This window comes from Antrostomus carolinensis, unplaced genomic scaffold (assembly GCF_000700745.2).
Source record: "Antrostomus carolinensis isolate BGI_N321 unplaced genomic scaffold, ASM70074v2 scaffold8167, whole genome shotgun sequence".
Lineage (NCBI taxonomy): Eukaryota > Metazoa > Chordata > Aves > Caprimulgiformes > Caprimulgidae > Antrostomus > Antrostomus carolinensis.
This window is the reverse complement of record NW_010326576.1, coordinates 40,111-52,653: the sequence shown is the minus strand read 5'-3', so window position 1 is coordinate 52,653 and position 12,543 is coordinate 40,111. Positions and strand designations below refer to the sequence as shown.

The 12,543-nt window shown below is 35.7% G+C and overlaps 1 protein-coding gene across 1 annotated transcript in view; it reads right to left on the bottom strand.

Annotated features, from left to right (window-relative positions):
* LOC104527800 (single-stranded DNA-binding protein 2) overlaps positions 1 to 12,543 on the bottom strand; it is a gene marked incomplete at its 5' end in the record, with an annotated part of 54,359 nt that overhangs the window by 17,583 nt on the left and 24,233 nt on the right. Inside the window, 3 exons of the mRNA XM_010171613.1 lie at positions 4,160 to 4,195; positions 6,252 to 6,300; positions 12,007 to 12,074. Coding sequence (XP_010169915.1) covers positions 4,160 to 4,195; positions 6,252 to 6,300; positions 12,007 to 12,074 — 153 coding nt within the window. The remainder of the gene's footprint in view (positions 1 to 4,159; positions 4,196 to 6,251; positions 6,301 to 12,006; positions 12,075 to 12,543) is intronic.

Here is a 12,543-nt window from a genome sequence, read left to right as displayed (position 1 = left end):
AATATTTTTAAGTAACATGAAAAACTACCAACTTCCACTTTGGTAAAAATGTCTGTGTCAATAAAAGCCAGTAAGTATTGACTTTCTGTAATTAAAAATACACAGATTGCTAACAACAGATGATTATTTTCATCGCCATATGACTCATTATATTTTTATCTCTTTTGTTATATTTTAAAACAGCAGATACACTGTTCCAGACAGGAGCATTTTTTCAGTAGCACTGAACATAAAGGTTTGGTTGTTCCTGTCTGTTTACAAGGACATTGCTGAGATTTGCTATAATTCACTGAGATATTTTGGAAGGAGGCAGAGAAGTCTTGGATTTAAAGCAATAGACACTGTTTCTCAAAGGCCTACTTGAAAGTAACATTTCTTACAAAACATTTACCAACAATATACTAACAAACACTGTTTTCAGACAGTCAAACTCAGTAAAGTATCAGCTTCCTGACTGGTACTGCTCCTCTGCAGGTTTGTACAAGTAAAATACTCGCAGGGGGAAGCATCTCTGTCTGCCAGCCAGTGATCAGCCCCCAGTTAATTGTAGATGAAACAGAAATCTTTTATGCAGAAGCAGCAACACATCCCTGCAGTCAGTCAACACGTAGATACCTTTATGCCCTTATAGGTAACCCCACCTACCAGTTCTTTATCTTGTGCTTCCCCTTGCTTGTAAAGCAAGGTCACTGTGAATCTTTTTATCTTGTATAAATTGTGCTAGAACAAAGACTTGCTCCACCATGGAACTCACAGACCAACTTATAAAAATCAAGGCATAATCACAACTTTATTCCATACTGCCAGCAGCCACATAATGTTTTTCCCCTCCAAAATTACAACTGAATCAGAAATGAACGTGTTAGGATTGGGCTTGCCAAAACTGTCTGAAAGGCTTATTCAGCGATGAGAACCCCCAGTGCTGCTGCAGAGCTACAGCAGCAAATTCAGAAGGGCCTTTGCATCACATATATGACCCTCTAGGTATCACAGGCTGTGACTTTTTACCCATGTAATTGTGCACTAAGCTCAATTAGGTAACTAACACAAGTTACCCCCAGTAACTTGGATTTTTTTAGGTTTACATATATTTTTCAGCATCACATAAAGAGGTGTAGAAACCACTATTATTAGAAAAGTTACTTATCTTCACTACTAACTTTTGCATAGAATTTTTAATTCGTATTTACTGTCATAGTTTGTCTATCTTCCTCTCATAGAAAGCTTCTTACTATCAACTATTTTCACTCTGAGAATATATTAATATGTAATGGAATTATTTCCCAAACACTGTCTGATGAATTAACCAGATTCAGCTCTCAAAAGTGTCTCCTTCCAGATGACAAATCCATTGGCTCACAAGCTGATTTAAGACCTCTCCAGCCCACACCCTGTCCTCAAACGCTTGCTCTCTTGGAAGCTGTGACTCCCAGTTTTGCTCATTGAGTTGTTTGTAGAGTTGGAGTTCATGTGTTCCTTCTCCAAAACGTGGAGAGCCTTTCTGAAGCAAGACTACTCTCTCAGCATCAGACAGGACATACACTGAGCTAGCATTTAGGCTCGCAGAGATTTCAACCCTTGGCCCACCTCAGATGCTTCACCACTATCCTCTGCAAGCAGCAGCCTCAGCTCTGCTTGGAGCTCCTCTGTGAGTGTCCCTCCACCTGTTTTGGGTCAACTGAAGTGCTTCAGCAAGGACCTGGTTCTTTAAATCCTTCAACTGACACTCCAAGAAAGATGTTGAGGTGCTGGAACACGTCCAGAGAAGAGCAACGAAGCTGGGGAAGGGGCTGGAGAACAAGTCTTATGAGGAGCAGCTGAGGGAACTGGGATTGTTTAGTCTGGAGAAGAGGAGGCTAAAGGGAGACCTTATTGCTCTCTACAACTACCTGAAAGGAGGGTGGGTCTTAGTCTCTTCTCCCAAGTAACAAGCAACAGGACAAGAGGAAATAGCCTCAGTCTGTGCCAGGGAAGGTTTAGTTTGGATATTAGGAAATATTTCTTCACCAAAAGGTTTGCCAAGCATTGGAACATGCTGCCCAGGGAACTGGTGGAGACACCACCCATGGGGGTGTTTAAAGGATGTGTAAATGAGGTGCTTACGGACATGGTTTACAGGTGGACTTGGCAGTGTCAGGTTTTTGGTTGGACTTGATGATCTTGAAGGTCTTTTCCAACCAAAACAATTCTATGATTCTATGATTCTAATCAACTTAAGTTGTTTTGGATGAAGAGGATCACTTATCCAGGGACTCCAGTGGCAGACCTGAAGGAGTGGTAACCTTCAGCAGAAGAGTGCAAACAAGGAAACAGGCAGTAAGGCTTCACACCGGCACAGCTGGAGTTCACAGAGCGCATCTGATCAGAGGCGCAGGCATTTTCTCCAGTACTTTAATTTTTTGTGTGTCTCATTCTTGCATCTTATCTTATTCTACCATATCATACAATCTCCCTTCAATGTTGCCAGTTAGATGCAACATTCCAGCATCAGTCTCACCACTGTCACTGAAAGATCACCTCTTTACTCTTACTCCTCCTCCATCTATACACTGAAATACAGTGATGTTCTCTTTTGTCCAAGTCATTATCCCAGTTGACCTCTGGCTTGATGCGAGTACACCAACAAGGTCCACTACTACAACTTTCATTTTCCTTAAGTTTGCTTCTTTAAAGTAATTTTCTATAGTATGTTCTTTTCTAGTTTCTCAGGACTTCATATTTTAAAAAGCCCCAGGAATATGAAGTCAAATACTCAAAAAAATCTTCAAAATCTGCAACAATAACTTATCATTAATGTCTAGTGCAGAACCAAAAAAACCTCTTCCCTATAAAGACAAATTTATGAAGTTCTGCATTAAAAGAAGTGGAGATCAGCAGATTTGGACTGTTTCCACTAAACATGGAAAAATGACTACTACAGTTATGGACACTTATGAGAATCATAAACGTTTTCACAGTTAATTGGCTAAATAAAGGATAAAAGAAATTGCTTTTGTCTAAACAAAACAAGCTCATCCTTGAACTCATCCTTCAGCTTTAGCTCTGCGGGATCACCTCTTTCAGGGAGACTGAAAGTAAGAGAAACCTATCAGCAGCACAAACAGATGAAAAAACACCAGTAAATTGTCCTTATAGTGAAGTACCTGCTATTTCCATGTTCTGAAATAGCCTGAGGTTTCATGCTGGTTAAAGCCAATGCCCTGCAGCTGTCTAATCTTCAGGTGACAAACCATGAAATACCAGAAGAAAGGTCTACTGAAACCTGACTGACCAGCAGAAATTTGGAAAATAAATAAATAAAAATTATTTAATTCTCCCTTGTTACCCTGTGACACCAGTACTAAGCACGTCATAAAAACAGATGTAACAATATGCCTTAGAAGGGTACATCAGAAGTGCAAATAATCCAAGTACAACAGTAACAAAAACAATAAAGAGCTTAAAAGGATAAACAAAGTTAACGTCTCAGGATAGAGACAAAAACCAACAGTATATGCTCTAACAAAACCCATTTTGTTGATAAGTAAAGTGTATTTGTTAAATTCCAGAAAGAGTTAGCATTTTGTGTTCTTCTGAATGACAGCTCAATGCTGGGCCTCTTACAAAGTTTTAACTACTTCATTCTAAAGTACAGACAAATAAAATACAATGATACCAGCCAATACATAACAAATTAAGATGCTATCTGTGAAATGAAGACATAACAGGATAAAAAAAGAATTTTCAAGTCTTCAGAAGGTAATTAACATCATAAAAATTTCCCTTAAAATGCTAGCCATAAGGACCCATTTGTATATCTTTGGGGAGATAAAAGCTTGTTCCAATTCTTCAAATACTTTTTTTTTCTGAAGAAGTTCAGAAACTCATACACAATATTGTTGGTTTTTGCCCTTTATTATTGAAGACTATATTGTATTAGTTATATAAATGTTTGCTGAAATAAAACAGCACTCAGGGCAATTTTGACCAGACTGATAATGATTCTAGTAATGAACATCAACATATGCACCATAGATGACAGAAAAAAACCCAAGTGCAGATCAGATGTTCAGTTCTCAACCAATACACAAGGGTTCTTTCTTAACATCTGGACAGCTATTTCTTAGCCTATCAAATGGAACATCTATTGTAATAAGCAAATACACACAAGTGTACTTACTACATAGTTCCCAGGAGACGCAGAAGAATAAGGTATCTGTAACATCAACAGAAACAAAACAGTAATTTCTCCTGCAGTGAGACAGAGTCCATACATACATTTATATATAGCTGTAGGTTAACATTTATTTGTTTAATTTATGTCAAAGACACAGTTAAGGATTATGGAAAAATGCCATTGTTGTCAAAACAAACACCTCTTCTTTTCAACAACTTGTCATTGTAAGTATGTTCAAGTCCAAAACTAGCAACACAGACACAAATCAAATTTAATACCCAATACTTCCAATAAAAAAAATTTTCCATTTAAGATTACCATGCCCTGGTAGCTATTCTAACAAAATTAATACGAGTAACATAATTCACACATTTAAATGTCTGTAGGCTGAGGTCTGATATCTGCTCTCCATTGTTTCATAAGTGAGGTATGCATTTTTAACAGTCAGCATCACCTTTTTAAGATACCAAGTTACAAGTTCCAGTACCAATTCAGTTCTTGCACCTACAACTTATTTTTATTTTTATTCTTATTTTTATTTATCTTTTTATTCCTCTTTTATTCTTATTTTATTCTTCTTATTTTTATTGCAGGAGCCACAACAGATCTGTAAAGATCTGCAGTCGATAGTAAACTGTTAAGCTATTAGATTATTAAGGTAATATGCTTATAAGTTTATAAACTTAAGCAGTATATACTTGCATTTAAGTTAATAGGACTTCAGAGTCATCTCAAGCATAGAGTGAATTTGTATCTTGTTATATATATTTAATCTTGATTAAAATCTTCACCATAAACAGAAAAGCAACTGTCTTGTATCTTTCACCCTATAAGACACTAATTTTATTTATTTGTATTATTCTTCTTTTTTTAAAAGGACAGTGTCTATTTTAATTTCAAATTCAACTGCAGTATTTGTTACAGAGGATACCTGGACAAATCCAGTTGCCTATGAATAATCCTGTTTTCTTCTTCATGATAGCCTTTGCAATTACTCTTTTTGAAGAAGCATAGACCAATGCTGTTACAGGAGGATGCAGTAAGAGTTAAGACACTGTACTGATAAAATACAAATTTATTTTGTAGCATAAGTATCTTACATGATTGTGGACAACTTGTCAGCCAACTAAGTTTTACAAACACCTCTAATACTGGACCTCTCAATTAAGTTAATAGAATTAAAATATTTAAACTGTCAGTTGAACAACATCCTAACATCCATTCAACATTTTAGTTGAGTACATGCAAAAGAAAACCAAAGAAGAGTTTCAGCTCTTTTTCCCCCCAGGACTGTCATTTCATTAGTAGAATTAAAATATCAAAATTGAGAACAACAGGAAGAACCAGGCTAGTCTGCTAAACCAGACCCATCTTACCCAACTGCAAGTGCTAAAAAGGGACAGATTTTTATACTAATAATGTATGATCACTGAATGAAAATTAAAACTTTACCTTTGTGTTTTCTGAAGAAATAGCGGACACTGTTGATCATGTGGGATGCCCCACTGACCTCCTCCTCCTTCAAGCTGCTATTAGACTACCTCATTTTGTAGTTGTTGCAATGAAATTCAATAGAGTGCACTGCTTTTTATAAAAAGCATATAAAAATGGCTGATGTCTTGCAAACAATGGCTCCATGATTCCATATTCCCTAGTTAAGAGCAGTAAATGTGCTTTTCTTATGTAAAATATGTGAGCACACACTAAGCTGTATCTATCTTAACAAGCTGTGATTTCTGCAGAGCTTGCTGGCCAGATAGTGTTGACCTAACCCATCTTACTTGCACCAAAGGAAGCTAAAATGTATCTTAAATATACTCCAGGATAACCTTTGTGTTATGGAAGTGCTGTAACTGATGTACAGATGCAGAGCTGTTGTGTGATGATGAACAAAGCTGGATATTTGCAGGTCAATGAGCTCTCAGTTCAGATGTGCTCCTCACTGTACCTGCTCTGCATTAGGGTTACAGAGAAAAATACAAACCATGCAGTGCTCTATTTGTTGAATGAAGTGGATTTTTTTTCCTGGTGTACTGATGAGAAATACGCCCCTAAATATAAGATGATGTCTAATATATTTTAAATATTTACTTACAGAATTGGCACTGGTTGGGTTTGGCCAAGGTCTACCACCCCCAGGGCCCCTGTAACAGAAGATGAAAGATGAAACACAGAACAATCCCCATCTTCTGACCAGTTCTGAAGAAGCAAATCAAAATAATCTGTTTCTAGAGTAAGGAAGGAGGTGGCTTTTTTCAAATTAAAGTGTGTTTATAAACCAAAACTACGCCAAGTGATAACACAATACCAAAATGCTGATTGTTGTACTACCATTATTATTTAATCCATTTATGAGCTGATTAAATGTAATTTGTTTTTATTACAAGCCTGCCACTCACATTTTAGACATGTACCATCCGTGTACTCTGTATGACAGGACCTGGCAGAATGGCACCCTAAGGAGTCCTTCCCCAGCAGCAACACTGCCAGCGGCTGCAGTGGAGGTGGCAGAGTTTTGCATTGGTCCCAAAAACTTGCAAATTTAGCAAGTGCCAGACATCCCCCCTTTTATATTCTCAATGGAACAATTTGGAAGACATTGCAAATTTGTGTCTCTTGAAGTGTTTTCTTTCTGTTCATGTCTGTGTGACATAGATGCATTTTAATGTGGCACAGAAGTTTTGCAAAGACTAAAAAACAACCTCTCAAGTTCTTTTAAGTTCCCATAAGGAACTTAAGTTTCTCCTTATACTCTGTTAACCTATTTTCAAAATATCTGGAGGAAGTATCACATATTCCATGAAAGTCTACTTACAGTACAGATAAAGGTAGAAAAGTAGTAAAATATAAGTGTAATTTCAGTCATCAAAACAGTACTCTTGCTCACATAATTAAGTACCTTCCCGAAGAAATGAGGTTGCATGCATCTATTGCGTATGGATCTAGAATACCACAAGTATAGTACAGTTTCATTAGTGCTGATGATAGTACCTTACAAATGTTTTGGGAAAACCTGTTTTTTAAAAAAACAAGCCACAGAAAATACGTTGCTACAACCTGTATCTGGTAATAATAATAATACTAATAATAATACTACTAATAATAACAACTATAACAATAATAAATCCCAGGTATTGAAAATTGAAAACATGCCATTTTATACATGCACTTTAAACATATGTTTAGATATGTATTTAAAAACAGTTTGCTACTTGACTAGGGCTACATTATCTCCACAGAAGTCACGGAAACATGAAATCTATCATACAGCAGGCAAATGGAAATTTCAAATATTTCAGACATGCTGGTTACACTTGGCCCAAATGGTGGACACATGATTTAAGTGGCAGCTCCCAAGCAGGAGGGACCAGAGCGTTTCGCAGGCAGAAGATGTCTCTGATAAGGCCAAGTCTGAGGAGACATCTCCTCCAAGATGTACCTCCGAGAGGGGTACTAAAAGCAGAAGGGAAAGGGCAAAGGAAAAAAGGAAAAATAGTCCAGATAGAGCATGTTTTTCTTACAGCTCTTGCTGTTATTAAGTGTCTTGCTCTTAGCTGAGCTCAGAAGAATAGTTGGGTGGTTGGGCTTTGTCCTTTAACAGTCCTGAGGGAACGAAGCCATATGGGAGGTAAAATCTCCATGTTTACAGTCATAACATCCCTAACGATAATTATTCCTGAGAGCATTAAGAACTTTGAGTTATTTATAAATAAGATGAAATCACTTTTTGAAGGCTCTGACAACTGAGAGGCAGAGCAGGTGACAAAACTTCAAAATTTTAAATGAGGCATTTTGGCCTCATTACCTTTAGAAAAGTAGCATCAGCCACCACAGCTTTCGAGACTTGGGAAAGAGATTTAAATATAGAGAAGAAAGCAGGATTTATTAATGAGTTCAGGAAGTTTTCTATCTATTTTAAAGTCTTACAAAACTAAAAACTACTAAGTATATATGTTGCCCATGGGATTTAATATTGAATCTTTTTTTTTTTTTCTTTAATTACATTGCTGATGAAACTATAAAGAAATTAGCTCAGACAATCAATTGCTTGTATTATTTTTTGAAGGTTGGAACATAGGAATGCAGGTGAGGGTCTTTTATGCCTGATTCACTGGAAGGAGGAGAGGCAAAGCAAGGAAAGGGAATCACATGCTCCTCAGACCAAATATTCACCAATTTTTCCTCTGCTAACGATTACAAGGTGAAATATTAGGTTTTCTTTTTCTTTTTTCCCTAAAAGTTTTTCTTTTTTTCTATGTACTGTATCTAGTTTATTGGATCCTTTGTTTTTTTTTTTTTCAGAGAAAACAGGAGTATTTGTAACAACACTGGAAGTCTGTTTTCACTGCAAAACCCTGCAGTTGTTTGTGTGACATTAAGTAACAAAAATATATCTAGTGAAAAGCATCAAATGCAAAACAGTTGTGATTAATATTGAATTTGCAAATTTACTGGAAACCACAGGCAGCTGTAAGTATAGACTTAGAAAACAGTGTAGCAGATTCTGCTGGAAAGCCATATGGTTTTTTGCTGAGACCAAATTTTTTTCTTAGCTTATAAAACACACATTAAAAAAAGCTACCTGCAATTTTTTTCAATGCAATGAAAGCAGATTTTTTGCCCTTTACTGAATGTTTAATTTGTAAGCATCAACAGAGTCATAAAATATTATTTATAAATGTATCAGTACCAAAATAGAGTAATTTATTAAGTATCTATCGCTTTTTAATTATAAAATTTCATTTTATCCTTAAAGTTAGTCCTACAGCATTGATCCAAGTACTTAAAAAAATAAAGTCTAAAATTTCAGTTTCCCAAGGGGCAAATATATTCAATTAGGAAATTAACCCTCTAGCTACAAATCTGTGAATTGAAGTTAAAAAACAAAATCACATTTTCAGGTATGACTGAGATATTCTTAGCGCTTGAGACAGCACTGCAGGTCACACTGGCCATTAAAAAGTGCCAGTGAAATCTAACACTGCTCCCTGAAATTTGCTATTTTGCACCAGATAGGGCATTTTCCCACAAAGAAATAAAATCTTAACTAATAATGGCTACACTGAGTTTCAACTTAAAACCTTATAGATAAAGTTATTTTGTAGAAGAACATAGGATATCTGTCAGCTGTTTCAAACAGTAATCTGATGGGCATTAGTTATGACAGCTCAAGCAATTATTTTACAGTACTAGTTTTGTGCAGTATATGCTCCTAGACTGAAATACTGCCTATGAGCTCACAAGCTAGTTGCCATTTTTGACAATGAAGGAAAACATTTTCAACCAGAAAAATGTAAAATTGCACTTGTCAGATATTCTGCTCTTAACCAAACAGCTTCCTTTCATGCTTCCTGAGGAGAAAAAGCTGTATTTTAAATGGCAACTGTTTTTGAACAGTACATATTTTTATATTTTAACATTGCCAAAAATACAAAATATTGAACACTGAAACATTTTCATGTAAGAAAAGGATATGGCTATGTAAAGACAAATGTATGTTACTATAAGGCAACAACTTTATGTACAGTTATCCTGTTTCCTGTAATTACACTAAATGACTTTACACTGTTATTTCTAAGCATTGTGCATTGGAAAAATTCTAAGGGATAATACAAAGGAAGCACTTGACACAGCTGGGTCTGTCTATTGCCATCGCCCGCAGGTTATCCTTGGATGAACTCTGACTGATCCTGAATGCTGGGCTGACCAGAACATGAGCCTTTGCTAAGATTTCTGTGTAAGGACAATGTTGACAGCAGTAATTTTACAGTAAGAAAAAACCCCTGATGTCCTGGAAATACAATTATAAGAAATCCAGACCATAGTAACCTCTTTGTTTTCATTTTGATTGGTAAATGTCACTCCATTTGACAGAGGGGAAAAAAATACTCAGTTTGATGGTAAAAAAATTATTCATGTAGTCAGGCATGCAATAATGGAGCTCCTTACAAAGGTCTGCAATTCATCATGCAACACAGGTCAGGATATGCTATAGCATAACATTGCAATACTAGCACTTGTATTAAAGTCCATGAATTTCCCAAGGAAAGGACTCCAATTCATGGCGTCCCCTTCAAGAGTTTAACGCCATGAGTTTAAAGGAAAATTTAATCCTCACATCACTGAATTAAAAGAACATGGTCTAGGTATGTCTACTGGCTCAACAAAAGATGAAATGCACTTATTAAATGCTGTAATATTAAAATGTTAGTATTTCAACCCAACTTCTTTCTTTCTGGCAGATCAGGAGTTCTTCTTGTCACCCAGGAAACTGTTTTCTTATTTTTCCTACGTAAACTCTCAATTATGTGGATAAGTAGCCTCAAAATATCTTATCTATCCTCAATTTTACTTCTACAACATTTTATTTTAGAAAGTTAATTTTCTTTTCTTATAATTCCATTTCCTCCTGAGGACAATCTCTGTGGTGCTTATATTATACTCAAACTGAATTTAAAATATCTAAATATTTTTTCTACATCTACTTTATTTAAAAGAAGAAATGCCTGCCCCTGGGAAAGCTCCTAGAATTGTCTTTGAGCCCAATATAAGATGTCTATGATAGACACCCAACTTTATATTTTATTTTATTTGCTTCAAGAATTCAAAGTATGTCTGGGTATCTATGATATAATGATAACAAACACATATAAATCTTCACCGTGTTTTTTCTGTCAATCTGCTGAAAACTCATTCTTGAAAGACAAAGGTGTAAAAGGAGTAAGGAAAGAACATGTTCTCTGCTTTAGGCTATAAAATCATGCTATTGTCTTGATTGGTGGACCACAATGCTGCCTTCTGTGATCACCTCAGGGTCTGCAAAACAGTGGTTATGAAAAAAATGTACTAACTTCAGTAGAGGCAGGCCCATGATACAAGAATGACTTGATCATCTCTGGTCTAGTATGGTAAAGGTTAACTATAGCAGTCCCTTACAATTTGTAAATCTCCTAAGAGAGGAATCTAAATAATACAAGGAGTATCTTATGTCTTTTTCCAGGCTTGCTAATTATGCAAGCAACTCCAAGCAAGCAAAATATTTATCTAAAGTGCAGAAGATGTCCTCAGCTTAAATCTAGTCTACTCTAGATGCACCAATTTTACATCTGAAGTTCTTCTACACACTTAGAAATGGGGATTTTCTACAGGTATAAATGGCATAATACACTCCCATGACTAATTCCATGCCTGGAATAAATCAGTATGGCCTCACTGAAGTCAGTCTTTATCAGTTTTTACCAAATGATGATCCAGTCCCAGAAGTACATAGAAACACTGAAAACCTTACACTCGTATCTGTAACACTCTTCTATCTGCTTAGAGTGGAAATAAATGTAATTATGGAAATAAAAACAGCAACAGAGAGAGAATCATCCACACTTCTTCTTCCAAATATGCCCTTTTTATATAAGTAGTTCTAGACATAGGTTTTACTTTGCTAACGTTAAGCACTTTTTTATTTTGCAAAAAAGAATCATACTTGTACCATTCTTTACAAAATATTGAATCAGAAAAGTAAAAACATAAATGTAAATAATGTAATTAAAAAAAAAAAATGCATACAAGGATACATTGGTGACTATACTGACAAAATATTCCCAATATTTGAACTTTGACCTGTGAAAGAAACTGAGTATTTGTACAGACTGTAGGGACAGCAAAGGCACCTGTAAGAGATGCAGGCAGAAGAAGGAAACTGCTGTGGCTTCACTTTTTAAAATTGCAGTTATTATCATCAAAGCATGTTACTTATTAAAGCACGTTCTCCTTGTCTTATGTATCCCAAATGTTACTTCTACAACAAAATAATGATTTTTCTAAATATTATAAGATTTCATTATTGTGCTTACATGTTCATTCCAGGCATCCCCGGGCCACCTAAAGCATTCAGTGGGGGTCTCATTGCACCTCCATAGTTCTGCAATGATAACCAAGGGTCAGACTACCACAAAACAAAAAAACAAAACCAAAGAGGAGGGGGAAAGAAAGGACAGCAGGTTAATGATATCCCCAGGTAACTGCTGAATGGATAGGCCAATGTAATTAATTCTTTCAGGAGTTTCCATTGTTGACTTAAAAAAATAATATTGTTAACCCCAAGGGAAAAGAACTACAAACAACAGAAATAGACTAAGAATACGTGAAATGTCAATTGTTTAAGGAGGAATTATTTACACATAAAGAGGTCAAATCAACGGTCAGCAAGGGGCAGGTTTTATAATGTATTCAACTTTTACACCAAGGGAGTTCATTCAAAATTAGAAACCTGGACTTAGATTCTAAGATTTCTACATCATGGAATGTAAATAGAATTATTATTTAATTATTTTTTTAAGGATAACAATAAATGCTTGTATAAAATTACACCATATTATATCACTTTTATA